A 27,868-nucleotide genomic window follows, 5' to 3' on the forward strand; every position below is an offset into this window, starting at 1 on the left:
GCTCTGAGCTTGCCCAGAGCCTCCAGGTTCTGAATGGTCAGGCCTCATACTCCTTTGGGCCAGAGATGGACCCCAGCTCTCCCCACCGTCTGCTGACTTTATCTTTCATTTTTACAAACTTCCCTTCCTCCCTCCTCCACTGGATGTTGTATTAAGTCCCCGTTACCTCAGCGTTCAAAGTTCACCAGACGCTTCTTGGTCTACTTAGCTCCCCCTTCTCCTTCAGCCCTCAACTATGGCCAGGCTGCTTCAGGGAGCTTTTTCTGACTCGCAGATCTGGTACCCCTATGAGACCCTCTACTACCTTCAGCCTTATCACATTTGTATTTTTTACATGTACTTGTATGATTAATATTTGACTCCCTGCTCTCAGGTGCTTAAGATCTTAGAAGGGTAGGGCTGGTTTTAGATGTCAGTGCCTGGCACACAGTAGGCCCTCTAGGAATGGAAAACGAACATTCAGATGTGCCTAGATGCCTGGACCTAAGCAGCCTGGACCTCTGTGGGAAGGGCAGAATGGAATGGATTTGCTTCATTAATACCAGGCCTCTTGATTCCTATCTTAGCCCCTGTGTGACACTCTGAAATCTAAGGATTGTTTCTCCCAAGTCCCTGGGAGACTTCAAGTTCTCAAAGAGCAGACACACCACTTTACTTAGTGTTGTGGCCCCAGCACCTAGCTGTGCCTTTTACTAAGCATAAGATACACCAAAAAAAAAAAAAAAACTGCTTAGTAAATATTAGTCATTGCCATGATTAAAGAATACATTCTGGAATGTGGAACAAAGAGGGAGAGCTTATTTGAAGAAATATTAAAGCTTGAGCTGGCTCTTGAAAGAATACAGGCTCCTCAACCACAGATTTTTTTTTAAAAAGTGAGGGGGGAGAGGATAATTTTCCTTCTTCCGTTCTTCTGGAACACCAACAAAAACAATAAGACGTCTTAACCAACGTCTTCTCCTTTCTAGGCCTTCGCTCTCTTCTCTCCCCTCACTGCCCAGGCGAATTCTGGACCGGTCTGTACAGTTACTGCGGAGATTGCAATCACTGTGATGCCTCCTGGCATTTCCTGACCAGGGTGCAAATTTGTGGAGGATACATGTAGAGACCTTCTCATGGAGATGGTATTTAAGGTCCTCACGATGAAAGTCGCAGGATTCATAAACAGGGAGAAACGGGTCTTTGCTTCTTTCCGTTCACTAACATTTTTAGCGGGCAAGGCCATCTTGCGATTGGCTGGAGCACTCCACCGACCCAAGGCTCCTGTTTGCTGAAGCCTCCACCCCGCCTCCCTTCCCCGCCGACGAGGTTCCGGCACGCAGGCGCTTTGGCGGGCGCAGGGGAGAGCGCGGGGGCGGAGCGTGCGCGGGCCGCTTAAATACGGCGGAGGGGGCAGTGCTGCTACTCAGTCGATGCCAGTTTCCGCAACTGACTCTTCGTGGCACGAGCCTGAGGCTCCCTCTTCCCGCGGCGGCGGCGGCGGCGGCAGCGGCGGCAGCGGAGGCTGCGACTGGAGGGAGCGGAGGCGAGCCTTCCGTGGGCTCCATGGAGTGCTGCGGCCGCCTGGGCAGAGGCGACGCTTCTTCCCCAGCACACGGACTTCAGTGACCTGGGCTCGTGCCCTGCCCCGCGTCGGAGCAGCAGCTTTCTCCGGGGCTGACCGGCTCCTCCCTGCTCTGCCACCTCGCTTCCCGACACCCCGGAGCCCGACTCGCCCTTGCTCCCACTCCCTGGCGGGGTGGCGGCCGCCGAGCCACCGCAGCGGCGTCAGGAGCAGCAGCGGCAACAGCCCGCCTCTATGATGAAGTTCAAGCCCAACCAGACGCGGACCTATGACCGCGAGGGCTTCAAGAAGCGGGCGGCGTGCCTGTGCTTCCGGAGCGAGCAAGAGGACGAGGTGAGGGAGGCTTGCACGCGTTGTGCCCTCCGCGGGTTTCCGAGAGCAGGCCGAGGCGGTAAAGGGGTATTCGACCTAGCTCTTCCCTTTCCCGGCCTGACTCTCCGTCTGGTTGCCCGGGTTGGGAGGGATTAGCCCCCTCCCTTCCCTCCCCGGCGTCCTCCCTCCCTCCGTCCCTCCCTCCTTCCTTCCTTTCTTTCTCTGGGTGGCTAGAAGAGACAAAGGGGCTCGCCCAGCCTAACGTTTTCCAACTGGGACGTCCTGAGGACCAGAGGCCGAGATGCCTCTTGGCCCCAGGGAACGCCCCATGTCCTCTAGGTCGTGCCTAGCCATTCACCATCTTAACGTGCGAGCTGAGCGTAAAGCCAGATAAATCTTGAGTGCTAATGGAGGGAGTGGAAATGGCGTGAGTGCTGCAGTTCCAGTCTTGCTGCCTCATATTTTCCTTCTGTATTACAACAGTTCGCAGTTTCGCGTTAAATCTAGGCTTTGTAGAACAGTCAAACCGTCCGCGTGCTTTAAAATAAAAACCCATTCGGTCTAGTTCTCTTAGACCCACTTTTAAGCGGCTCGTATAACTCACAAGCACTTGTCATAATTATACTTGTTTTTGTTGTTGTTGGGGGAGGGGGCTTCTTTTAAACTTTCCTGACTGCAGAAAAATGGTCAGTGAAAAGTGGAATAATGCCAGAAGGTGATGGACTAGAGGTGGGCAAAGTTGCCGTTTTCAGACAGCAATCCCTAGCTCTTAGAATATTTATCAAAGCTTCTTTGCTGTGTTCGGTTAGACCTCTGAAGAGGAGCTTTCTTGCTCTAAGAGCGAGCAGTCAATCTGTAATTTAACTGTCTGCATTGGGCTGATAGTGAGGCCCTTAAGGTTTCCCTGGAGAGCAGTGTTTACATTATTTTACTTACATTTAATGTGAAATGGCTCTCACTGCTTTAAATTTGCTTAGGGCCATAACAGACAATTGGTAGCCAAAGAAGATCTTTTAGCATTGCCACTCTTAAAATGATTATACAGTAAAAAAAAAAAAAAAAAAAAACACCTGAGTTCTACTTCAGTAACCAACTACCAGGCTAAAGCTGGAGACGGGAATTTAATGGCTTCCTTATAATGCCCTGTAGTTAGAATGAGTATGACATAGTGTACACTCTGTTGTTCTTAGTGTGCTAACAGAAATCAAAGTGCTTCAAACTGGTATTCTTTCAACTCTTGTTTTGTCTTTATTTTTTTATCAGAAACCCGGCTTTTTCATGATGATCAGTGCTCACTTGGGGGTCTTCATTTTGAAGGAGTTTTCAAAAGAAATTGGTCTGTGTGATGGAGCTAGCCTACTTAGGAGAGCTAAAAAGTAGACTAGGAAAGGTTTTTAACATTTACAAAGTAACAAAGTCAACAGCATATTAAAAAAAAAAAATTAGAAAGTCCTTGAGGGAAGCACCACAATGAGGACAAAGCACACTTTGAATATAAAAAAAATATATGTGTGTATGTATATATAGAGAGAATGCACGCCAGAAGTGATCAAGGATCTTGTCTGAATGTTCACTATTATATAATCATATTTTTAGTTGAGGGCTTACAAGGCGCAGGGCACTGCTTGAATAACTTTAAGTTTTTTCTATTTAATCCTCTTAGTGCTGGTTTACAGGTGAGGAGATGGTTTCAGAGCATACGTACTGATAAAATATAATTAATAAGTGGTAGAGTTGGATCTCTGGTCCCCGCTCCTGATGCTGGGCTCTTGGCCCAGGGCCCAGCCCATAGCAATTGGGTGCACACTATTTGCTGAATGAGTGAGATTTTGTGAGGCTGAGCTTGGAGGCCTTTCTGAAAGTAGTGACTTTGAAGTCTTGCCATAATGTAAACTTGGAATTCAGGCTTTGTAAAACACAGAGTCCCCAGGGAAAACATGGGAAATGGGAGGAAACTAAATGGTCTCTGTATTGTGTGAATGGTAAAGCAAGGTGAGAATTTCAGAAGTTGCCTTAGCAGATAAATGAGTTCCCTTTGTGCTGAAAAGCTATTTTTACTGTAATAAATACTAAATTTCTAGCATCTAGTTGAGTCAAGAGACTAGGGCCATTAGGTAAAGTAAGGAGCCATATTTGGAGAATTTATTAGGTAAATCTATTATGTGAAGTTTTGTAAATGTGATAACTTCTGGATTGAAGCAGTAAGACTGTTAGAGAATATGCTCTGAGGGAAGCCTCTGAACTCTCTCTGAAATGCACAGCCACTTAATGTCTGGGTTAGCACTTAAGGATCATCTTCATTTCCGTAGTTGTGTATAGTTAGGGGCACCTTCTGTTATATGATAATTAGAGAATGAGCCCTGTTAGTTAGCTTTCCTGGACATTTTGGTGTTTTGCTATGAATTTTTCCCATTCTGTTGAAATTACATTTCCGAGGATCGGACACAAACCAGACTGAACCTGCTCCCTCTCTAGCTAATAGGTGAGATTCTGTTTCCCCCTTTCCTGGATTAAGAACACCTAGATCCTGGTTGGGAGATTGAAATATGATGTATGCTTTATTTTACGATGAAATGTTTATAGAATGTAAAATAAAATAGTAATTGCTGTTTGACCCACAAAACCTATGCAGGGCAGTGAGCTGGCTGTTCCTGTACTGAAAGAGTTCTTAGTACCTCTCACAGGTTGTTCTAGGAAAGAAGGTTGTTCTAACAGCAAGTCTGTATTCTTTTGGGGTGGCTTTTATGTATTTTCCCATTTTATTTTGCCCTGTGTGCTAAGTAATAAGCATTAACATTTGTATAGGAAGAAGTTGGGCAACAAAAGTAACTTAATCAAGATCACAGAAGCTGGCAGATCATTTTGAGCCCAGGTTCTTTATTTCTAAATCTATGTCCATTTGATCATCCTCTCTTCAACTAGGAACTTCTGCTTGGAACCACCCTAAATTTCAAAAGCGGGGGTTCCAGACAAGCCCACAAATAACATGCCCCATAGAGTAGGTGGATACTGTATTTGTGCAATGAAAGAGGGCATAGATTCATGAAATGTAACCAAAAATGGATATCTTTGAACATATTTGCATGTTCTATAGTTTTAACAAGGATGCAAAGAGTAAAAAGTGTGAGCTCCTAACGAACATATTCTGTATCAGGAGGTTAGATAAATGACTGATAAAAGGGGAGAAAAATAAGGTGAAAGTGCCATCAGGTGCTCCAGGGTTAAGAGCCAGTGTGAGTCATTTGGAGTTGGATTTCAGTGAGTGGGAAAGGAAGGCCCAAGCATCACAGAGCAAGATTTGGTTGTTGCTGTGGTCTGGTTGGGCTTCAGCTTAGGCCAACATAGGACAAATAATAGTTGAAAAACAGAGACCTTAGCGCTGGCTGGTGTGGCTCTGTGGATTGAACCCTGGCCTGCAAATCAAAGGGTCAGCCGTTCGATTCCCAGTCGGGGCACATGCCTGGATTGCCGGCCAGGTCTCCAGTAGGGGGCATGTGAAAGGCAAACCACACATTGATGTTTCTCTCCCTTTCTCCTTCCCTTCCCTCTAAAAGTAAACAAATAAAATCTTTTTAAAAAAGAAAGAAAGAAAAACAGAGCACCCTAAATGTTAGCCCGAAGAATTGCTAGGCAAGAAAGGAACTTTGTTTTAAACAACTAACATTTAGATTTTAGATACATTCAAGTTTGAGAAAGATCTGGCAGCAAAATAGTAGAGTGCTAAAGGGAGAAAGAGAAATGATTTGATCCTGGGTGAGATCCAGGCACAGTTGCAGGTGAGAAACATTGACAAAACAGTCCTAAAAACTGACCTTTTTTTTTCTTTTCTTTTAAAGGAAAGGGAGTTTATTGTTCAGAGGAGCACACACTATACTTCCCTGGGCCATGGCTGTTGGGAGTGACCCACAGAAGGGGAAGGAGGCTCACCCTGCACCCAGGGCTGACTTCCATTTTGATTTACTTCTCTAAATAGCTTTTCAACTCCCTGAAACAGGGGCCGTATTCTACAGGATCCCCAATGTATATCCGTGAAATGTCTGAGGTCTGTGAAATCATGCATTGAAACTAAGGTTTGGTTGGAAAAGTAGAGTCTCAAAACTTACAGAACTCTAAAACCAGAGCTCTATTAAACAAAAACAATTATAATAAATATTAGTGCAGTTAAATCTCTACTAGCATTGTTATGTGTAGAATAATCAGGCGGTCCACCTTTTTCAGAAATATATTCTGGGACTCAGATTTCCTCAGAGATTTAAGTCCTTGGAGACACTTGCTTCAAATGGAGACCACTTTCATCAAAATGAAATAAATTCCCAAAGGTAGGCTTTTCTAAACACAAGAAAATGTCACCAGCCTCTACATCTGTGCCTTTAAACCTCCCAGACCACCCAGTTAGACACTGCCGTCGGGGCGGGGGGCACTTCTGTAGAATTTGCATCTGCTTTTTTCCTTAGGATCTTGGTATATCACCAAGGCTTAATAATAACAGTAGGTGGCTGGTTAGTGGATATAATCGTTGTTGTAACCTGTGATTTTTTTAAAACATCTGTATGCATAGTGGGTGTTTCTGATATGCTGCTGGTCTGGTTTTGGCTAAATGACTATGAAATAGTTAACAACGGTAGAGGTAGTTTAACAATTCAGGTAATCCTAGTTCACGATAATAGGGGGTGAAAGAACAAGCACCCCAAAACAGCTTCAAAATAGCTACAATTCACAAAATAAAGTTCTTTGTTCTTAGATTTAGGGATCACTTCTGAAGTTCTCCGGATAGTTTTGTTTTTATTGGGAAAAAAGTATTAATCTGTAGTGGCCAGTTGTTCCCAGAGGCAGGCCTTGGCCAAGAGCAATTTTAAGAGTGGAAGGTGAAACACAAAGGGCAGTTTGGGGCCACTTGCTATAAGGGACTAACTATCCACCCCCATGTACCTCCAGCTTCTGAAGGCATAATTGAATTGCATAGAATCTGAAGAGCATTTTTAGTTCACCAGCTCTTATGTTTCCCCAGTGAGAAGGATTTGTTGGGCAATTTAGAGTATAGAATGCTATTATAGATAATTTCACTTCACAGACTCAAGGCTGTTTCTAGGTTTACCACTATTACTACTAAAAATGAGAAATACATTTATTCCAAATGTTTAAAACATTAGCATCTAAGAATAGTGTGAGAAAGGGCTTTTCAATAATGCCAGGTAAATGGTGTTTTGTTCTGATAATCATCCACTACATGGAAAGAGGGCTAAGGTCTCTTGATAGTGTAGTAAGAGGAGTGCTTATGTGAAGGCGGTCAGGGCGGGTCAGAGGAGAAATGTCTTCATTTTTAACCACTCTTAGCAGCATTGGCTTTGGGTTTTGAGTGTAATTCAAGTCTAATTCTGCAGTCTGGTGGGTTACTATCCTCCTTTATATAAATCTTTCCTTGGTCTCAGCTCTGGCTTCTCCGGAACATTGAATGCCTACTTTCTGTCATCTTGTCACTAAAGTGACACTGTCATCGTTTTGGATATAGAAGGTCTGTCCAGAAGAAGTCCAGCCATTGTAGATACAACAAGAACAGTTTGCACGGCATCGATGTAACATGGCAGCCAAGGAGAGTGGACTGGAATGCACATGAATTGTAAACAATGATGATTTTGTTGTACTAGTCAATGGGGGTGGTAGACATTTTTGAGTGAGCATGTGTACTGTGTGGCCGTCACATTCAAAATGACTTGATGGACAAAGACAGTGGAGGCAGGGTTGAATGTGGGAGGTGGGGGTGTGTAAGGACGTGGGAGAGTAATGGGGAGAAATGGGGACAACTATAATTGAACAACAATTTAAAAAAAAGCAAATTTGATAAGGTTAAAAAAATGACTTGAGCAAGTAGAGCAATGAATCTGCATCGTATTTTCTGTTGAGCTTGAACATTCCTCCATGGAAATGATTCAGGTGATTCAGAAGGCCGCAGCTGTGGGCACCTGGCGACTGGCAGCTTCAGCACGACAATGCACCTGCTCATGCATCACTTCTTGTAAAGAGGTTTTTTGGTGAAACATCAAAGCACCCAGGTGACTCAACCCCCAACAGCCCAGATCTGGTGCCCTGTAACTTCCTGGCTTTTCCCAAAACTAAAATCACCTTGAAAGGGAAGAGATTTCAGACTGTCGATGAGATTCAGGAAAATACGACAAGGCACATGATGGAGATGGGGAGAACTGTGTGAGGTCCCAAGGTGCCTCCTTTGAAGGGGACTGAGGCAGCATTGTCTGCGTACAGTGTTTCTTGTATCTTGTAGCTTCTTCAATAAATGTCTCTTTCATATTACATGGCTGGATACCTTCTGGACAGACATTGTACAAAATCTAATATATTCAGATAGTTGAAAAGGAACTTAAAACCTATGAAAGACCATTTATGGTTCTGTTAGCAGTTGGTGTATCTTTACTGAATAAGTTTTTATAGCCTTTCTTTGTTACCCTTCCGTAATACCATTTTCAAAGCATTTGTTAGCATGCTAAAGCTATATTATATATAGATCTTAGTAGATTTGGGATGTTCTAGAAATGTTTAGATGGTTTTGGGGGAGGGACTATTTAATAATAATGCTTTGGGATTTGATGTTGTAGGTTTAGTTTCTTCCAGTGTGTTGGAGGGGTTTTGTTCTTATCTCTGCTTATGCTACTCAGATTCATTGCTTCTGCCCTGGCAGACCCATGCCATGGTTCTGTCTACTCTTATCTATGGAGTATATCCCTCGGTTCTTGGTCTTTCAGTACCACCCTCCCCTTGCCCTCTACCTCACACACAAATGTGACTACTCATTTGAACTCCAGATGAAGTACTGAAGAGGGGTAGGCAAGCACTTAATGAAGCATTCTGGTTTTCGAAGTTTCCAAATAAGTACCATAGCCAAAATCTCATCGTATTGCTTAAGCTTAGTAGTTCAGACATTGATCATTTCTGTACATAGGTATTAATTATTCATTTAAATTGATTGTTTTTTGGAAAGATGCATTTCAAGTTACTGGTTGGATCCAGTGTAATCATTTTGGAATGTCAGTGCACAGTAGGTTCTTGGTTTCAGCTAAATCATTTGCCCAAAACTTATATGGATCTCTTTTCTTGGGCTTTCTAAATAGTGATTTATGAAGGGAGATGTTGAACCATGTGGGGGTTCCATGTCTCTGACTTTGAAGGAGGTTAATGAAGTCCTATAGATAAAGATTTGGTATTAAATTGGAAGCTACAGTGTTAGTTCAGAAAAGCAGGTGCAGACTATACTAATGGGTTTCTCAGCATAATAACCTTATGTAATTTAGCTCTTATCCTGGACAAATGGGAATATAACAGTCATCAGTTTAGATACATGACACTGAATTTTATTTTTTTCAGAACTCAAACATTATAAATATCTATGGTTTTGAAACTGCCTATTTAGTAAGTGAAGATGTACGTTTCTGGTGGCTAGCCATTATGAAGGTAATCAAGGAAGCTGCTTACAAAGCATAGAATTGTGTAGTAAGAATTTCATCCAAGCAGTAGAAACCAGATTATCCCTGACCCATACCCAGTGATCAGGAAAAGAGGCCTCCAACTCTGCAGTCAGGACCAGTAGTTACCATTTACTTTTCCCGTATTGCTCGTGTACCCTAAACATTTTTGTCTTAACTTAAATAACTTTCATTAACTTAAATAACATGGAAGTCTTAATATAGGGCCGAAGCCTTTGAATACCATAGATTCTTGGCTAAATTCTGGCTCTTTGGTTTCTAATTTTGATATGTAAGTCCTATTTGCAGATACTTAAAGCTTAACTTTAAGACCTTACATTTTATTTTAGCAAAATTGCTGTATTTGGACTTGGTGCTACCCTCAACATCAGCCATTAGTATTTTAGCTAAGGTTTTGTCAACCATTGTGTTAATTTATAGTGCTTTCTCTGGATTTACCACTTTTCTGTCAGTTACTTACTTGAAGGAATGATGCCAGTGGAAGCCAATAGAGGCCTGTCCAGATCGAGAATGACAGAAGATAATGTTCAGACCCCTTGAGCACTGTCTGCGATGCTCTGGTGTGTCCATAAGCAAAGGTGTCTCCTTTTTTCAAATTGAGGTTATGTGCCTGAATAGGTATCGCCATATCTCCCAATTCAACACTTTAGAGGTTTTGGGGAGAGCTGGGCATTGCTGAGCTACAGTCAGCCTGGAGCTTTCCAAGGGGTAAGGCTGGGTTCCTGGCATTTTACTCAAGGAGAAGGTGGGTCCTGTGCTATCTGTGAGCTCCTCAGGCTGGCAGTTCCTCTGGCAGTAGGGAGGAGCTGGGCAGATGGAACTACTGGCCTGCATGTCAAAAAGCCAGGACCCACACTGGGGATTAGACTTTGCTCTAAATTGATTTATCTCGTGAGAACTGTTTACATTTACCTGAAGGCAGTATACTAATTTTACAAACATTTTTGTTCATGTTAGTTAAGACACCTATTACCTTCATAAACATCATGTGGTTATCATAGAATCATAAACCTTTCTTCATTTGTGAGATGGATATGTAATAACTTGTTTCAGGTACTGTTAAAATAGCCTCTAGAATAGTTTGCGATAATAGGTTGGTTTTTCTTTAAGTGTTTGCACATTTCAAGCTGAATGCTTTTCTTGATTGGGGGTCTACAGACTTTTCCTGTAAACAACCAGATAATATTGTAGGCTTTGTGAGCCATATAGTCTCTGTCACTACTATTCAACACCAGTTGTAGCACAAAAACATTCACAGACAATATGTAAAAAATGATTGTGTAACTGGATTCTCATAAAATTTTATTTATGAACAGTGATATTTGAATTTCATATAATTTTAAAATATAAAAACCATTTATAGCTCACAGATTGTACGAAAACAGACAGTAGGCCATAGCTTGGCAACCCTTTGCAAGATCATAAATTAGAGGTGCCTGTTACCAATATGGAGCAACTCCTGCTAGTTTACTTAGGTTTAGAAAATGAAGGGTGCCTTTCTGTCTAATCTTAAGTTTAAAGATAACAGGAATTCTCTGTACCCAGAACTGGCTTTACATGAATTTTCCTATTCCTTTCTCACTGCATCTGTTATTTTCTAAGCGTTCTTACATTTTATAGATGAAGGAACAGGGTGACCTGTCTATGGTTACATATCATTAAATTTGGAAGAATAATAAGATTCTGTAATTAAACAGTAATGAATCTGATCACAAACCTCAGTGCACGCAGCTTTGGGGCTCATAAACGAACTCTCTGCTTTTATTCTTTGTTAATATGTAAGAAGTACAGAGTTTTACTAATTCTTAGTAAATCTTAGTCAATCTCGTAGTTTAAATGATTTAATTAGGTAAAAATTATTTATTGGTGAGATCATATCATTGTTGAATTGAGTTCACAGAGGCAGTGTTAACAAAGGCTGTCCACTGCTTTTTGTGTATGTGTGTGTGGTATAATGTGTAACCCAATGATATTAATGAAATTTAAAATAAATTTCATTATTTTAAATGTAGAAGAGATTTACCATCTTGTAAAGGATTGAGAATGTTGCTTATAAGGATATAGTGCTTCCGAGGCCTGGAGTCTATGTCTGCATTGGGTCTTGCAGGTCCTGTTGGTGAGCAGCAGTCGGTACCCAGACCAGTGGATTGTCCCGGGAGGGGGAATGGAGCCCGAGGAGGAGCCTGGCGGTGCTGCTGTGAGGGAGGTGTATGAAGAGGTGAGGTGAACAGCAGTTTATATTTTCTCTTTTCACATAGACTATATTTTGGACAGTCTTCTGGTTCACAAACAAGGCATTTGTTACATTCACTGAGGAGAAGGAAGGAAAGGTCACATGGGTGGTTTTTCTGTTTCCTAATTTGACATTTTTAAGCACATGACTGACTAGAATTTTGCTAGGCAGATATTTCTTCTACCTGGTAAAACAGAGCTAAACTCAAGGTGGAAGTGCCCTAGAATTGTAGAACATGGAATTCCACAATAGATAATAAGGTTGCTCACTGATCAGTCTATAACATGATAGCCTTGCCCAGAGCATGGTTAGTAGTGCACCAAGAAGAACATACAGAGACGTTAATCTTATGCTGTGGTTCTTTTTCAAATGGATAAGGAACAAATTGCTTTTACTTGTTTTGTCTGAAAGTTCAATAAACTGTGGTGTGTGCACACATACCCAAAAGCACATCTAGCCTGCTTGTCTTCTTACACCTGATGATATGCAACTGACTTTTACTCACAGGCAAAACAGGAAAGATTAAGTACCATAAAAAGTTATTGAACAGCATTTAGGGTAAAAATGGGAAATGAATGTTAAAGCTCTTATTAGGCCTCAGTGTATAGTTGGAGAGGTTTTATAGAGATGAGTCTTGCAAGATGAGTGGCTTCATGAGGGAAGAGTACATTTGAAATAAAGACAGGCAGCAGTCTGTTTAGTTCACAGTGTGGATTTGAATGGGGGGCACCCTGAAGTTCCAGTCACTCTTTTACTAGGTAAGCATAATAAGGACTCTGCAGTATAAGGGTAGTGTACAGAAAGAATTGTACCTTCTGAGACATGTGGGTAAAGGAAAATAGGGGTACAGTGTTTATCGTTCATAGAGAAAAGACTGCCGTCATCGAGGAAATTTGTCCCAAATAGGTAGAAAGTTAATTTTTGGTCAGTCCTTGCCGTTTCTTATAAAATAAATGACAGTAAATCTGACCAAGGAAATTGCGTGCAGAGCAAATGAATTCACGTGTTGTAGCAAACCACAGGTCGTGAATCTAAGCACAGCGCCCGCCCCCCCCCCCACCAAAATGTCACAGAAGACAGCCTTAGGATGGGAGGGCCTACTGTGTTTAGATTCAAAAGTCGAAATAGCCAGAAAGTAATTTTCATATGTTTTGTTATTGAAAAGTAAAATGTTTTCATTTTATCTTTTTTTCAACAGGCTGGAGTCAGAGGAAAATTAGGCAGACTCCTGGGCATATTTGAGGTGAGTTACAAATATAAGAAAATTAATTCTTCCTTCCTAACCAGCCAGATGATCTGGCAGCAGCCTTAAACTAGACATTGCTCTAAAACGATCAGTAAGCAAGTAAGTCATAACCGTTAGGGGGGAGAGACCTGGTTGAGCGTTGTCCTGCAAAGCTAAAGGACACCAATTCTATCCCCAGTCGGGGCACATGCCTGGGTTATGGATTCGGTCACCTGGTCAGGGCGCATATGAGAAGCAACCAATCAGTGTTTCTCACATCGATGTTTTTCTCCCTCCCTTTCTCCCTAAAAATAAATAAAATCTTTTTTAAAAATCAGAAGGGAGGTAAATAAAAACTACTTAACTTTACTATACCATCGGTTATATACAGCATTATTATGGTAGCAGTTACTTCTATATGACAGTACAGTGGAGTTGGAGAAACTGATCTCTTGGTTCACTGGATACTGCTTAGGCATAGACTTTAAGAGGTACAGTATCCTCAGTATCACCTAAGGGATTAAGTCTCTTGTAGATACTGTCTGGAAATGTACCCTTACCTTCAGCACATAACATTAGATAATATACATAATGACTATCTTGAAAAGGCTGTGTGAGTATACAAAACTCAGATACATAGAATAGATGCTAAAAACATAGCATTCTTGTCTCTAAAATCCCTTATTACTGAATGCAGAATGGAATTTGTGGGGAGGGAATTTTTTTTATTTTTAAGCATTTTTACAGGAATTTAGAAAAAGTTCTGATTGTACAGCACTTGGTAGAATTGATTCCCAGAATACAGTAATTGTTAAAAGGTTTCTATTTTTTTAAAGTAAAATTCTTAAGATACTGTTCATACTTTCCCAGAATTCAGCATTTGCCTTTACCAGGTAAATAGCACCATCTCCTGGTTAAACTAAAAAACATTGAGTTTTCTGTAATTCTGAGTAGCCATGGTACAAATAGCACATTTATCATCAGTATGCTGACAAGATTTTTGAAGAAAACTTCTCACATTATAAATAAAGCTTATATAACATGAGAAGGTAATAGAATTAAATGCTTTTACTATTTAATAGAGATCTTATTCAATAGAATTTGAAGAGAAAATGATAATCAATGTAACTTTAAAACCCTCTGAACATACAAGAGAATATTAGAATTGTTCTACTCATTTACCCTGGTGATTTCAATGCATTTGTGAACATAGCATGATAATGGTATTGCTTTGCCAGTCCTAATAGAGATGACAAATTCTTTAAAAAAAAAAAGGAACAATAATGTGAGAGATACCTCTACTTTATCGCTATTCTTAATTCCTCCCAAAAACATAATACATGGTTTAAACGAGTGGATTATTCAGGTTATTTGTGATGGAAAAAATTAGGGCAGTTATCTGTAGTCTTAAACTGTAGCAAACAAGGCTAGCTTTAACTGAGATGAAGGTGGGCCACTTTGTATTAGGGCCAACTTGTGTTTAATTTTGAACCTAGAAACAAGGCTAGGTGGCAGTTTTAATATGGGTAAAATTGAGTTTGAATACGGGACTAAAAATAATGTTCCATTATTGGATTAACCCAGGTGCTCTCAACTTTGGCTGTGTATAGTTCATCTGGAAGCTTTTAAAATATCAGTACTTAGACTGTAACTGAACTGGTGTCTCAAAAAACCATTCACCAGAGGTGATGTACTGGATGGCCGGGGTTGGGGAGCCCTCGTCTAGGTTAGTAGCTAGGCTCTGCTGTGTGTGTTGTACACTTTTGTAAGGGGAGTATTCTGAACTAACTGGGGATTGCTCTACAGGTCTTGAGCGAAGCAGTTTTTCTTACTATTGAAAGGCTGTCAGGATTAGCCCCAGGGAAGAGAACGGAAATGACAGGAATGCAGTTCTTTGAATATAGATTCCATTCCAATCTTAGGATTTTCTTTATGACATTTACTTATCTGATGGACAAAAATCAGAGTGCTAAAAGTTTAGTACTGGGAGCTAACTTCACCCTTTTAAATATTTTGTTTTACGTAAATTCATTTGTGTGCTGGATTATACAACAGTGTATTTGCCTGTGTTGGCAAATAGGCTATCTAATCAGCAGTATGTCACAACTGAAGTTTTCCCCTCAAAAATATGTACATGGCTAGCTCCTGTAGATTAAAATGCTTTCCTTTTTGTATTCAAGCAGAACCAAGACAGAAAGCACAGAACATATGTTTATGTTCTTACTGTCACTGAAATACTAGAAGATTGGGAAGATTCTGTTAATATAGGTAAGTTTCCTTTTGAATTCTCTTAATCCAAATAGTACATACTTGTATCCAATTTTCATCTTAAATTACTTTTGGTTACCTTTCTTTGAGAGATCAATATATAGCTCCACATTTGAATTATTTTAAAATTCTTCAACATTATTGTTGTCTAAGCCATTCGAAAAAATGGTCATTAATTGTGAGGGAAAAGTGAGGGTATGGCTTACTTTTTAAACTTGATTTTACTGTAATGTGACCAATGTCATTCCTATTTTCTAGGAAGGAAGAGAGAATGGTTCAAAGTGGAAGATGCCATCAAAGTTCTCCAGTGTCATAAGCCTGTACATGCTGAGTATCTGGAAAAACTAAAGCTGAGTTGTTCTCCGTCCAATGGAAATTCCACAGTCCCCCCTCTTCCGGATAACAACACCTTGTTTGTAACTGCTGCACAGACCTCTGGCTTGCCATCTAGTATAAGATAGAGAGAATGGAAGGTCCTCTCTCACCATGTGCAACCTCATGAGGAGAGGCTTCTTTATTTTCCTTGGCAAACATCTGAATGACGCTTGCAAACTGTCTGAATTTGCCATGCGAGGTTTTCAAACAATTTGCATGTTTTTCAGATGCTTTCAAGTCTTTTTTTTAATAGTGTAAAATATTTTAATAAGCCAAAGCCATGTGGAATTTTTTTTTAGATGCCTTAACTATGCCCCCAACGCCACCTCACCCTGTTATTTTGGTTGTCATTTTTTCAGTTTTTTGTCCATTTGATGTCAGTCTGTGGTTTCTGTTGTATCACGTTACTTGTATGTTTACCTACCAACAAATTATTTTCTCATTCCCAGCATTAATGTAGTGAACATATCTTTTTGTTGTGGGAATTTACAAAAATTATTCTTGGTATTAAAGAAATCTATCCATCTGAACTTGTTTCATAGGATTACAATTTTATTTCACAAATTCTGTATTTGGACTATTTCTGTATGGTCCAATAACTGTTTTGACAAAGGACCTAATTTCTATTTTCAGGAATTTGTCAACTCATTTGTCTCAATTTTCACAACTGGTATTATGTCACTAGCATAATTCCCTTATTTCTCAATAGCCATTTAACACAAAATTTTAACACTGTAGAGTTGGTGATTTTTAGGGTAAGCAAATACATCACCTTATCATGAAATCGGCCTTCATGGAATTTGAGTTAGTACGCCCAGTTGCCAGTTCCCTTTATTCATGATCTCTCTTTAAAAGAATACCTGAAAACCAAATTTCCCTCAATGTAAATTGCTTTTCAAAAATATTTTTTCCACTTTTGAATTTAGTGACACCTCATCAGTTAAACTTGTTGGTTACCAATAACTACACCAAGGTTTGGAGTCCATGACCTTGAATGTCAGTGATAACTGCGTCACAGTTAAAATGGCCTTCTACTGTTTGGCCATTACAGACTTAGATTGTTAGGGCACCTTTAGAATGTCTCATCTCTTACAGGTTGTCGATGGGTATTTATCACGTAAGTAACTTTTGGGGCACGGGAATATACCTGAACTCAGAATTATTTTGTCTTACACTTGTCTTTATACATATTAAAATCAAGAATCTGGTCAAAAATACAAAAGTACCTTGTCTGGAACTCCTGTACTTCCCCAAACAGACCAGAAATGAGAAAAGAGGGAACACCTTTGAATAAGAGGTGGGGTGGGGGACAAGGGCAAGATCATTCTGTATGTAGACATTAACCTTTGTAAATATTGTAACTGGTGAATATATAAAGTAGAAAATAAGCATAGTTATACATTTGTTCTACAAATTGTTAACTTTAAAAAATACAATTGCTGCTAAAGATAGAGTGCTGTTACACTTAAGGAAAACTGGTGCCACTTTGGAAAATGAGATCTTGTGCCATAAGTGCAGCTGAACTAGATATAAACATCAGTTCACAAATTAATGCTGTCAAAGGAATGAGTAATTTAACCAATGACATTTCATTCTAAATTATATAGTGTGATCAAACACGATCATCCGGAATTTTTATATTTTTCTTTGTACAGGGGTTATGTGTGTTCTGGGTGTTTTTTTTTTTTTTTAAAAGAAAACATTTTAAATCCCACAGATTGACATTTTCTATCAATCTTCAATGGACTAAGATTTTTGGTCTCAGTAATCTCTGAAGTTTCTTTAAATTACATAAAGCAGAGAAACTGGATTGTTTCTGTATATAGGACTGTGTCCACCTGAAATACTGTCACAGTACTTGGGAAGGGTATCTTGTACATGACATTATCTTAGAGTTAACAGTGCATGAACCTATTTTATAAACTTAGACTATGTATTTGACCTGTAAAATATGTACAGTATTAATGTCAGCCATCTCTCAAACGTGAGCCTATAAATATTGTTGTATAATTTTCTTTGGTCAGAAACATTTGGATGTAGTAGTGCCACTCAAGTCAGGATTTCTTCAGTGCCATTTAGCAAACCAACCATCTTTAGTCTATGCAACTAGCAGAAATTTGTGTAATACAACAGAATATTTCCAGTTAACACTTTCAATTTCAAACAAGGGGTTTCTTCACTATTCTGAAACCCTGGCCAGCAAAATTAGCTGTTCAGAGAATAAGCCTACATTTTCAGGCTCAACAGTTGGATCTACTACACACAACAAAAAATGTCTACTATCTCAAAGATTACAGTGTTGAGACTGTCATTTGTGCTTTCTGTGGGGCAGCTGGATAAAGTTGGACAGCTAAAATTTCAGTCCTACGTGCCTCCTAAGTAAAATAAGTTTGTAAACTGACTTCCAGATACTGAGTAGCAACTACCCTGCCTGTTGTTGGGACTTTGTTTTTTTTTGTAAACAGGTGAAACTTTCCAACCAGACACATGCAGCTTCAGTTTTCCAGGGCTGATTCGACAGTAATATAGAACAGCAAAACTGAAGGGGGGTGGTGATTGTTGTATACAGTTTCAATTGCTTTGCATGGTCTCATTTGAAATAATTGGTGTAAGAATCTTGACTTTTTTTATATTTGGAAACATTAAATAAAAATGGAAATAAATGATCTTTTTTTCCACTTTTTTAAAACGTAAGACCATCTCCAAGTGAAAATTTGTCTGGCATTCCACAGTATCATTATTCTCCCACTGATGGTCACGTATTTCAGCAGTAGTACATTTACACATTTCCCACTTAATGATTGTTATAGTGGAAATTAACTGGGTTATAAAAGGAATTGGTCACCGGTATGTTGCCATTATTCTCCCAGTAGATACTTCCCATATTAGACAGTAGTCTGATGGTGTACCGCTATGGTTATCTTATGTAATAGCGCCGTTCCTGCTCCCTGGTGGGGTTTTAATTATTTCAATAGTTTTCCAGCACCCTTGACGTACTCTTGTGTTTTGCTGTAAGGTGACATAGATGCTTTCTATACACTGCCATTGCTTTAATTATTGTAGTTCCATTTTAAAAGGGTAACTGGCAACAGGTACCCTGCCTGCTACTGTATTTCCCCAAAATATTGTTTACCCCAAACCAACTTTACAATCCGTACGTGAAAGTTCTACTCAAATCTCATTTATATTGTAGCAAAAGAGAAAGCCTGGTATTTTCTAGTATTTTCACATTGAAATACAAGAATTCTATACAGGTCTCTAAGAATTTCGCAAAGTGACAGGACTAAACACTAGTTTATTAAAACAATTTTTTAAAACATCCTCACCCGAGGACACATTCATTTTTAGAGAGGAAGAGAGGGAAGGAAACACTGATTTGAGAAACACTGATTGGTTGCCTCCCATGTGTGCCTGAACTGGCGATCAAATGGCAGCCTAGGTATGTGTCCTGACCGGGGACTGAATCTGTAGCCTTTTGGTGTACGGGATGAACATTCCAGCGAGTTGAGCAACCTAGCCAGGGCTTAAAATACAATTTTTAATAAACTGGTTATAGCTGGAATGTGTAGTTGATTTTGTTTCCAGCCAACACTCAAATTCTTAATAGTGTTTATCAGTAACTATACAATGATCAGCATGTTTTATGCCTGCGTTGCATTGGTGTTATAGTACAAAACAAGTTTCTGCCTCAAGGGAACTTATATTTAGTGGAATAGAAATTTAGCTAGTGTTTGTTTATGCATCAGAAGGTTCTAAGTGCTGCAGAGGTCATGGCTGATCTGAGAGAGATACAAACTCTTAAAAGTAGTTACATATATTGGGTGCCTCGGTTCAATGTCATGACTAGCTGGGTGTAGAGGACTAACATTAATGACCACGCCATTAGTTTGGCTGTAACATGTTTTGTAAGGGTGTGCGATACTCAATGTTTTTTTGACCGCCACCCACAGGGTAAATTGTTTTACAAGGTTTTTTTTTTTTTACACTTAAATTCACCATCTTTAAAAGCAAAATTTTATTTAAAATTTTCAAATACCAAAATACCAGGTTAAAATGTGATCTCATCTCTGGTGCTTTCCTTTCATTATTCCCCTGACTAGTGCCACTGGCTAAATACTAGGAATAAAGATGAGACGGCCCCGAGGCCTGCCTTACGACTGCATTACTTAGCAAAGGCCCAAATTTACTCAAAGGCTCCATGTCTTTTTGCCAGGAATTAGTCTTAAATTTCTCTATTCAATGTATTTCAAGTTACTTTTCCCAGTTTGTGGAAAACTACCCTCTGGACATCACATTTCCTGGTTCTTTAATTAAACACCAGTGCCAGACATAGGTATAAAAGTATTGTAAATCTGATGTTCTCAATTTTTACTCAAATTCACTCCTTAATCAAATTAGTGAAAGAAAAATATTTGGCTATCAATGTGAATCAAGAAACTTAAAACATCTTTTGATGAAGTAACTGCATCAGAAATCTTCAGGAATGTGGACAGATTTTTGTATCAAGCCAACTAAAATGGTAAGGCATGAAAATAAAATGCCCTGGCCTAGTGAGTAATAACGAACTATCATAGACATAAAATACTATCCTTTCACCAAACAATTCCATTTCTGGGAGATGCTTCAAGTTGAATAATCAGAAACTGGTCAAACTGGTGTGTACTGCAGGATTTATAAAACATCAATTTGAATTACAAACGGGGATTAAATTATGGTCATCATGTCAATAGATATCACTACCAAAAAATTCTGCTGCCACAGGTGGTGTTCCTTTAACAGTAACTTAAAACAGCAGAACACCACACCACATTGCCTGTTAAAGCTCGCTATTTAAAAAGGAGCCTGTACGTCGTATTTCAGATTTCCTTTTAAAATCTATGACTTTAATTTTAAAATTAAACATTCTAAGAAACTCTCATTGTGGGGCTGTTCACTAACCTTACATGAAAAAAGGGCTCGACAAATGCTCAATCTACATTAACTTTTATCAAAATATACTAGCATCAAAGGGGAAAGAAACCTGTACAAATGTTTCTGCTAATTGTTAATGGAGTAATTTTCCACTTTTTAAAGAGAAATACACATTTGATTCTAACACTACAGCAGTGAGTTATCAATCACTGCCAAGTGGCAAGGAAGCTGAGCCTACAGACAAGACACACAGAATGTTTTTTTATATTCAGTGGTTAAGAAACCTTATGATGTGATAATTCAAGGCTTAGAGCACAATATTGTCTATGGATGCTTTCTCACTACAATGGCAGAGTTGAGTAATTTACTGGAGACAGATCCATGGCCTGCAAAGTCCAAAATACTTAGTTTTAAAAGCGAAAAACGGATTGCAAGAATGTGGCCCTTGGCTACGCAGTCCTGATTTTCTTGCCAAAACTGAAGGAAAACAGCACCAAGTTCAAATCTAGTGCAATCAACCTATCTAAACCCCTTTTAACTGGTCTAAGTAGTCCGTAAATCAGAATACTTTGTGAACTTGCCAGGTTAGGTTATAATGAAATTTAAATTATTGGGACTTACTAATCTAGATAATGGATCAATTTCAAAAGGAGTCAGGTGCTGGGTAAGAATGGATCAGGAAGTGTGTAAAAGGTAAATACTTATTCTACATGGTAGAAACATGAGGTTATCAATCTTACAATTTCTCAAACATTTTGTCCCATGGGTACAAATGATTAATAGGAAAAAATTTAAAGCTCCTTAATGAACACCATAAAATGTACTTTTACAGGATAATGGGATTTCAGCCCCAGCTGGTGTGGCTCAGTGTGCAAAGCTGGTGTGCCAGCCTGCAAACCCAGGGGTCGCCAGGTTGATTCCCGGTCAGGGTACCCCCGCCTGGGTTTTGAGCCAGGTCCCTGGTTGTTTCTCTCACACATCAACATACCTGTATCTAGCCCTCTCTTCCCCTCTGTAAAATAATTAAAATCTTAAAAAAAAAAATATGTAATGGGATTTCAGTTGTTGCTCCACCAACTGGAGACAATAAGCAAGGTCTAAATATTCAGGCAATTTCTATATTGCTTCTATAACCAGTAACTGAAGAACTGTCAAGTCAATAGACACTCTGCTTGGTAGTAAGTCTGCACTCACACACTTGAAGTGCCACCGGCCCGTATGTAATGAGATCAGCTGAAGAGCGGCAAAGGTGAAACGGGGGGCTGGTGGGAGGACCCAAACTCATGTTGAGGACTACACTTAACAGGAAAAACTTTAGTCCAGCTCCCAGTTTTGCAGCCAATGGGAATTTGCTCAATGTGTAACAGCTGCAGGAAAGCCAACTCTTGGAACCAATCCTCCCAAATTCCATCTCAATGATAAAATGGAAATTAGTGCAGGGGGTATAGATAAAAAAACAAAGTATTACCAGTCTTGGTGGTAATTACAGGTTTTTATTCTTTATACTTCAAGTCATTACATTCAACATGTTTTGTTTTTGTGATCAAATCATTTAAAAAATAATTCCTTATACTAAGCAGCATGCTAAGTAGCTAAATGAAGTGTTGCCCCAGGTCCCAAAACACATAATTTCAATGAAGTATTACATTTTTCCTAAATACACTGATGAGTTAGCTGCTCTCTAAATCATGGCATTTTAGGGGAGGGGCAGCTTTTCTAGATAAGGCTATATTTTTAAACTTTGCTATTCCAACAAAATTGTTGTGGCCAGAGAAGCTGAAAGATTTCTGGGCCATCAAATAGAAAAATAAAGCTAATCCCTATCATTTCCATGACACCACTTAGTTCCATTTAACTAAAATTGTGTTTAGCATGTCTTGTAGAATACAACGTTCCAGCCTTTAAACAGTGCTAATGAACCAGCACCGATGGTTTTTGTACTGATTGGTATTTAATCTTATTTTTAAATGTTTCTAAATTTTTGTATTAAAGTATGCTGTTGGTCTAGAGCAGGATTTAAGTTCTACATACTTCAGATCAAGACCTTATCAGGCTGCCTCTGAGAGAACTACCATGGAAGCAAATCACAGCGAAGCAGACTACAACAGAATTTAAAAAACAAGTTAACACAATGTTCCTATCATCACCTCAGGATTTCAGAAAAGGTCATGAATGGGCTGAGTTGATTCTCAAGAGCCACTTGGTAATATATGCAGATTCTTTTCCTGGCTCTCAGAGCTTGCATTGCTGTTCTCCCTGCCTGGAGGTGTCCATCTGGCTGGAATCCAGAAGCCCAGCCCCTCCCAAGTACTTACTTCCCTTCTTCAAGACAGAGCCACTACTGCTGTCTTCTGCTCCATGTCCCCCTCTCTCATTAGATTAGAAAGTCCATGAGGGAAAGAAAGCCTTAGCCAGTCTCATTCACCTCATCATCCCCAACAAGTATAACAGTCTTGAGCACGTATGAAACCCTTTTACTTGTCAAATAAAGTAACTTTTTCTTAAGTTCAGGAATTACAAACTTAAAGACTTACAGGAGAACAGAACTACCTAAAGGAGCAGGTGGGCTGGGGGAGAAGGCAGAAACTCTAGCCAACTGCAGGGTCACTGGATAAGAGGAGGAGGCTACCACTCAGCTCCTCCCACCAGGTGCCAAGCACAAAGGCAGGTCACGTGTCCTCTGTTGCCAGACACTGAGATGTTACCAAAATTCTGGATTTTCATGTAAATCTCCCCATTTTTAAAAATGTTGGCACTGAATTCAGAATGTTTAGCCAACCACATCATACGGGCCAAGAAAAATATGCCCCAAAGCCAGACATAGCTACAAGCTCTGCCTTGGCCTCTCCCAGAGCCCCTTACATCCTACGAAAGCTCAGTGAACACACCGACTCTTATTTCAATCCACTGCTACAGAAAGCAGGTTTTACCAAACAATGCGTGCTCACCAAAATTATAAAGGAAAACACGATGCCATGAAATGAAGAATTCATGGATTTGAAATGAAAACTGTATTATTCCATTTCAGTTCTTCTATCACCAACTTAGTAGATATCAGAGCCTTAATTTAGACTCATTTTATGTGCAACAGATTTAAATGTGTAATTTTGTAACTATAAATCACTATGTGAGGCTAGTTATTTCATGAGCTGTGCCACTTGCAATAGAGCTGATCAATTTGGCCCCAGAATAAAATTGTTTCCTTAGTTGTAAGACACAACTTAAGAATGGTTATAAATGACAACTGCTGTTAATAGTGTTTTTAATTTACAATATCAGTTATGAATAATTTTATTATGAATTAAACTTGTATTTGTGTCCAAGCAATGTATTTATTTGGTAGAATACCAGTTACCAGTCATCGAAAACTTCTGTATGTTGAAAATGTAATTTTAATAGATAATTCTTCATCTTACATATAGGAGGCACAGTAAAATACACCACATTCTGAAGAAACTCCAAAAGTTACGAGATTAAGAGTGGGGGAAATTCAGATATGGGCTACAATATCCGTTACCTTGAAACTGCAAGAGACAAGGGTTCCAACCCATAGATTAATATTTACATACTTGGGACTGTCTACATTGATGAACTTAAAAATAACAACAATCAGGAATTAGATATGGAGAATGGGAAAGAACAGTTTTGTCAAAGGAGGAACTCTGTCATTACAGAAAAATGTTACTGAATATCAGAATAAAAGAATAAAAGGAGCTCCCACAGCAAATACTAGAGGGATGAAAATAAGAATAAATCATGGAGGATTTGAAGCTCTCAAATGAAGACGACTTTCTGATGACACGCAAGCTGTAGTCTGAGATTTGTTCATGGGGTCTATGAGGAAGACTCAAAAGTGGCTCAGCAAACCCCATATCATTATCCGATTGGTATTTCCTAATAGCACACATCAGTGGTCACACAAAGTTTTCAGACAAGAACTAAGAAAAGGGTCATAACTCAAATGCCGGTCACATATGTGGCACAACATGTGAAAGTCCTACACAAAGCCAGTCACACCGCTGCTTTGCTGGGACTCTCAAGTACAGTAATTTTCAAACATTGTGGCAAGACACCAGTGATCATCTAGCTAATCAGACAACACAAATACTTTTTTTCAAATTTCTAGGAGGTAAAAAAAAAAGTTAGATACGGATGCTTTAAGCATGCTCAGGGCCAGCTTAAAAATACTCCATTCAGTGATATCTTAATACAAATTTGCATCAATGAGAATAAACTGGCAAAATCCACCTCCTGCCATTCAACTTGTCAGATGGTGAAGACCAAAACAGAATGTTCCATTCAATTTTAATTTTTAAATACGATTGTCACATTGGGAAAATGAAATAAACACAGTAAAATGAACTGTACAAAGGCAAAGTAGAATAACAAAAAATATTTTACTAAAACATAGGATTTACAGAAGTTTTCAGACAAGCCATACAAAATGGTGACAAGCTTTTTCTTGAAGGGAGGATTCTACATTTGACAGCAAAGTCACAATGTTATTAGTGAGGACCGTAATATTTAATGTTCCCATTTTGGTTCAAAACAATCAAGCTTGTCCATCTACAGCGTCTAAATAAAGTTAGACTTGGCTAGAGAGCATATTCTAAAGAACTGGTTAGCTGCTTTTAACCAATGCAATTAAATCACCATAAAAAGGGGGAAAGGAGCCCATAAATTTAAAACTACTTCCCCCCTCAAAAAAAATAAAGAAAAACACCCATTCTCCTGCAGCTAACCCTGATAACTACCTTCATTCACAGTGCTTTATACTTAAATCATGATGGGGGAAATGAGTAAAAGCAGAGAGGGGCCACTGCTTTTAAACGTTTCGCAACAATCCAGATAATACTTCTAGCCTCTGCTCATGCTTTATAACAGTGAATCAGGACAAGACATAGATTTGCTAATGTGCATTTAATCACCAAAGGACTGAAGATGTTGGGCTTTTATTCTGTAATGTTTCTAAGACTGTGTCCATTAAATGCAAACAAAAAAGGAAGAAGTCTTGGCAGAACAGGAGAAGTGATGCACACTTGATGATCAGATTGATTTAAATATTATTCATGGCATATAGCCTAGTCCATGCTCTAGCTGTAGACAAAAACAAACATGCAATTATTATTTTACTTTAGTTAAATACATTACTTTCCAGGCTCTATAAAAAGTAGGCAAACACTATGAAGTTAATTATGGAAATGTCATGCTGTAATCTCTTAAATTCATGCCATTTTCCATAATCTGGATCAGGGTAGAAAGACTGCCTATATGTCTAATTACCAAGAGTTCTACAAAATTCACCAGAATGAAAAAAGTTGTCTCCCTTTGCCACCTTCATTTCTAGATATATTGATATAATGCCCCCCAACTAATTTTGTTATAATCCGTAGAAGAAGCTTATTGATTTCAAACTCCACAGCTGTATATACTGATGTAATTTAATCGAATGGACTGCAAAAACAACTAAAGTTTTCCATTATCGTTATGTATTTGCTAGATGAATGATAGACACACAGTATTTGTTAAACTGGGTGTGGTTACACAGAAGTCCAAGATCTATCAATTATGTGTTGTCTTTAAATTTGGGGGTCCCTGGTAGGTTGTAAGATGGACCATGAAGATCATCTGTTAAAAGATATTTATTTACAAATTATAACCAGGATCTTTTTATTCCTTTTAACATATTTTTTTTTGTTAAAACTCTGAAGCCTTTTAAGAAGTAGCAGGAACTTGTTTTGAGAAGTGGAAGCGGTGTGAGAGAGAATGAATACTAAATACCTGTTTCTATGGCTTGGGCTTCGTTGGTCTTCCACTGCTCCGCTACATCATTTGCTAATGGATCGTCGGGATTGGGAGCACTTAACAAAGCCTGGATCGATAGCAGAACTGTGCGGATCTGCAGTGCTGGGGACCACTTATCTATGAAGGCAAGAGGCCCAGAATGATCAAACACGAAAAAACAGCCCCAGAACTGCTACATTTCCCTCCCGCAGACCTCTGTGGTCTTTAGATAAGGCAGGATTATAAAGTACAGGTTCTCAGTATGGAAATATGTAAGAGAAAATTAAGAAATCTTAGCAGTATTCAATAAATGATAAAGTTAACACTTACCTTTCAAAATATCTAAACATATTCTTCCCAACTTGTCTACATTAGGATGATAAATTTTGGTCATGAAACGTACTTTAGGCGCTGCCATCGGGTATTCTTCTGGAAGAAATAGTTCAAGTTTAAAAGTCCCTCCCTCAAAGGGGGAATCCTGGGGGCCAGCAATGACCACATGAAAATAACGGGCGTTGCTCTCATCTGGTTCTGCTTTAATGCCAGGAACTGGTTCTGCCAGCAAACGCTGGGTTTCCTACAACAGAAAAACACAACACATTTGTAAAAGAAACATCATTTCACCAAACACCTAAGTAAAAATTAGAAAGTTCATCTCTTAAAACTGAACACAACTAAACCTCTCCAATCCCCTGATGGGGGTTTTATATAGGTTATGAAACACAAAGTTCTAAGAAAAGGCCATTTAAATGATCACAATCAGCTGAACGCAACTGCAAGCAAATACTGGTGACATACACATTCCAGCTATGATGTCTACAAATATGCTGATGATAAATTACGCTACTGAAACTGACTTTATACTAAAGAAGAAAAGAGGGGAGGGGGTAAGGAAGGCAGGGCACTAGGATGACTAAACACAGCTAAGGCAACTTGCCCTCAAACCCAAGCTGTTAAAAAAGTAAAATTAGTTTTAAAGCCAATGAAAATCTCCCCTCCTAATCATACAACAGAAATACATACAACCATGCCAATTAAGTTGCTATGGCTCACAATGAAACTGAAAGAGACCCTTGTTGCTCCCCAACTATCATATTATTAGTTCTTTTCTATGTTTCTCCCTCTCTCCTAAGAAACTAACATTCTTCCTCCTCTCTCTTCAAACCTCCAACATCTCCATCTTCATCCTCACTTTGGGCTGATGACTCTTGCTTTCAAAATTTCATGAGAAGACCAAAACAAACAAACAACAACTTCGTTCCCACTGCACCATTTATACACCTACTCGCATCTGTGCACTGCCTTTTCTCCTGTCACTATGGATGAAACGGCTGTCACTGTGGGCTAAGGCCAACCTCTCCTCTTGAGCACTAAATCTTAATTCCTCTTCACCTACTCAAGGACATTGCTCTAGCATCTCTTTCCTCCTGAATCATCAGTTTTTCCCTTTTTAGTGGATCTTCCCTTAATTATACAAACTTGGTGTAATTTCTCCTAATTAAGAGGAGAATCTGACCTTGACCTGACCCCCACCTCCCTACACCAGCTACTGCCCCACGGCTTCACTCCCACCTGACAGTTACCTATCTCTACTTGTCTCCGGTCTCTCTCCTCCCCTCCCATCTCGGAACACGTCTCCAATCAGACTCAGCCACTAAGCTGCTTGTTCAAATCACCAATGATTCCCATATGGTTAAATCAAA

At 39.4% G+C, this 27,868-nt stretch overlaps 2 protein-coding genes across 3 annotated transcripts in view; one reads left to right on the plus strand and one right to left on the minus strand.

The window, feature by feature from the left end:
- Positions 1–1,520: 1,520 nt before the first annotated feature.
- NUDT4 (nudix hydrolase 4) lies at positions 1,521–18,133 on the plus strand. 2 transcript variants are annotated; one of them, XM_054580199.1, is made up of 5 exons: positions 1,521–1,897; positions 11,477–11,587; positions 12,801–12,845; positions 15,008–15,095; positions 15,354–18,133. In XM_054580199.1, the coding sequence occupies exons 1-5, from the start codon at positions 1,799–1,801 to the stop codon at positions 15,554–15,556; spliced, it is 546 nt and encodes a 181-aa protein (XP_054436174.1). In that variant the 5' UTR covers positions 1,521–1,798; the 3' UTR covers positions 15,557–18,133. The 2 variants fall into 2 exon arrangements, with proteins under 2 accessions (XP_054436174.1, XP_054436176.1); XM_054580201.1 differs by having other exon boundaries at positions 1,523–1,897; positions 15,011–15,095.
- Positions 18,134–23,750: 5,617 nt separating this feature from the next.
- The window catches only part of UBE2N (ubiquitin conjugating enzyme E2 N), a 36,891-nt gene continuing 32,773 nt past the window's right edge, over positions 23,751–27,868 (minus strand). The window contains exons 2-4 of the mRNA XM_054580202.1: positions 26,496–26,742; positions 26,163–26,303; positions 23,751–25,478 (exon numbers count right to left, since the gene is read on the minus strand). Of these exons, the coding sequence (XP_054436177.1) occupies positions 25,438–25,478; positions 26,163–26,303; positions 26,496–26,742 (429 nt within the window). The 3' untranslated portion in view covers positions 23,751–25,437. The remainder of the gene's footprint in view (positions 25,479–26,162; positions 26,304–26,495; positions 26,743–27,868) is intronic.

This window comes from Pteronotus mesoamericanus, unplaced genomic scaffold (genome assembly GCF_021234165.1).
Source record: "Pteronotus mesoamericanus isolate MK-2021 breed Mesoamerican mustached bat unplaced genomic scaffold, CSHL_Meso_final contig_56, whole genome shotgun sequence".
Classification (NCBI taxonomy): Eukaryota; Metazoa; Chordata; class Mammalia; order Chiroptera; family Mormoopidae; genus Pteronotus; species Pteronotus mesoamericanus.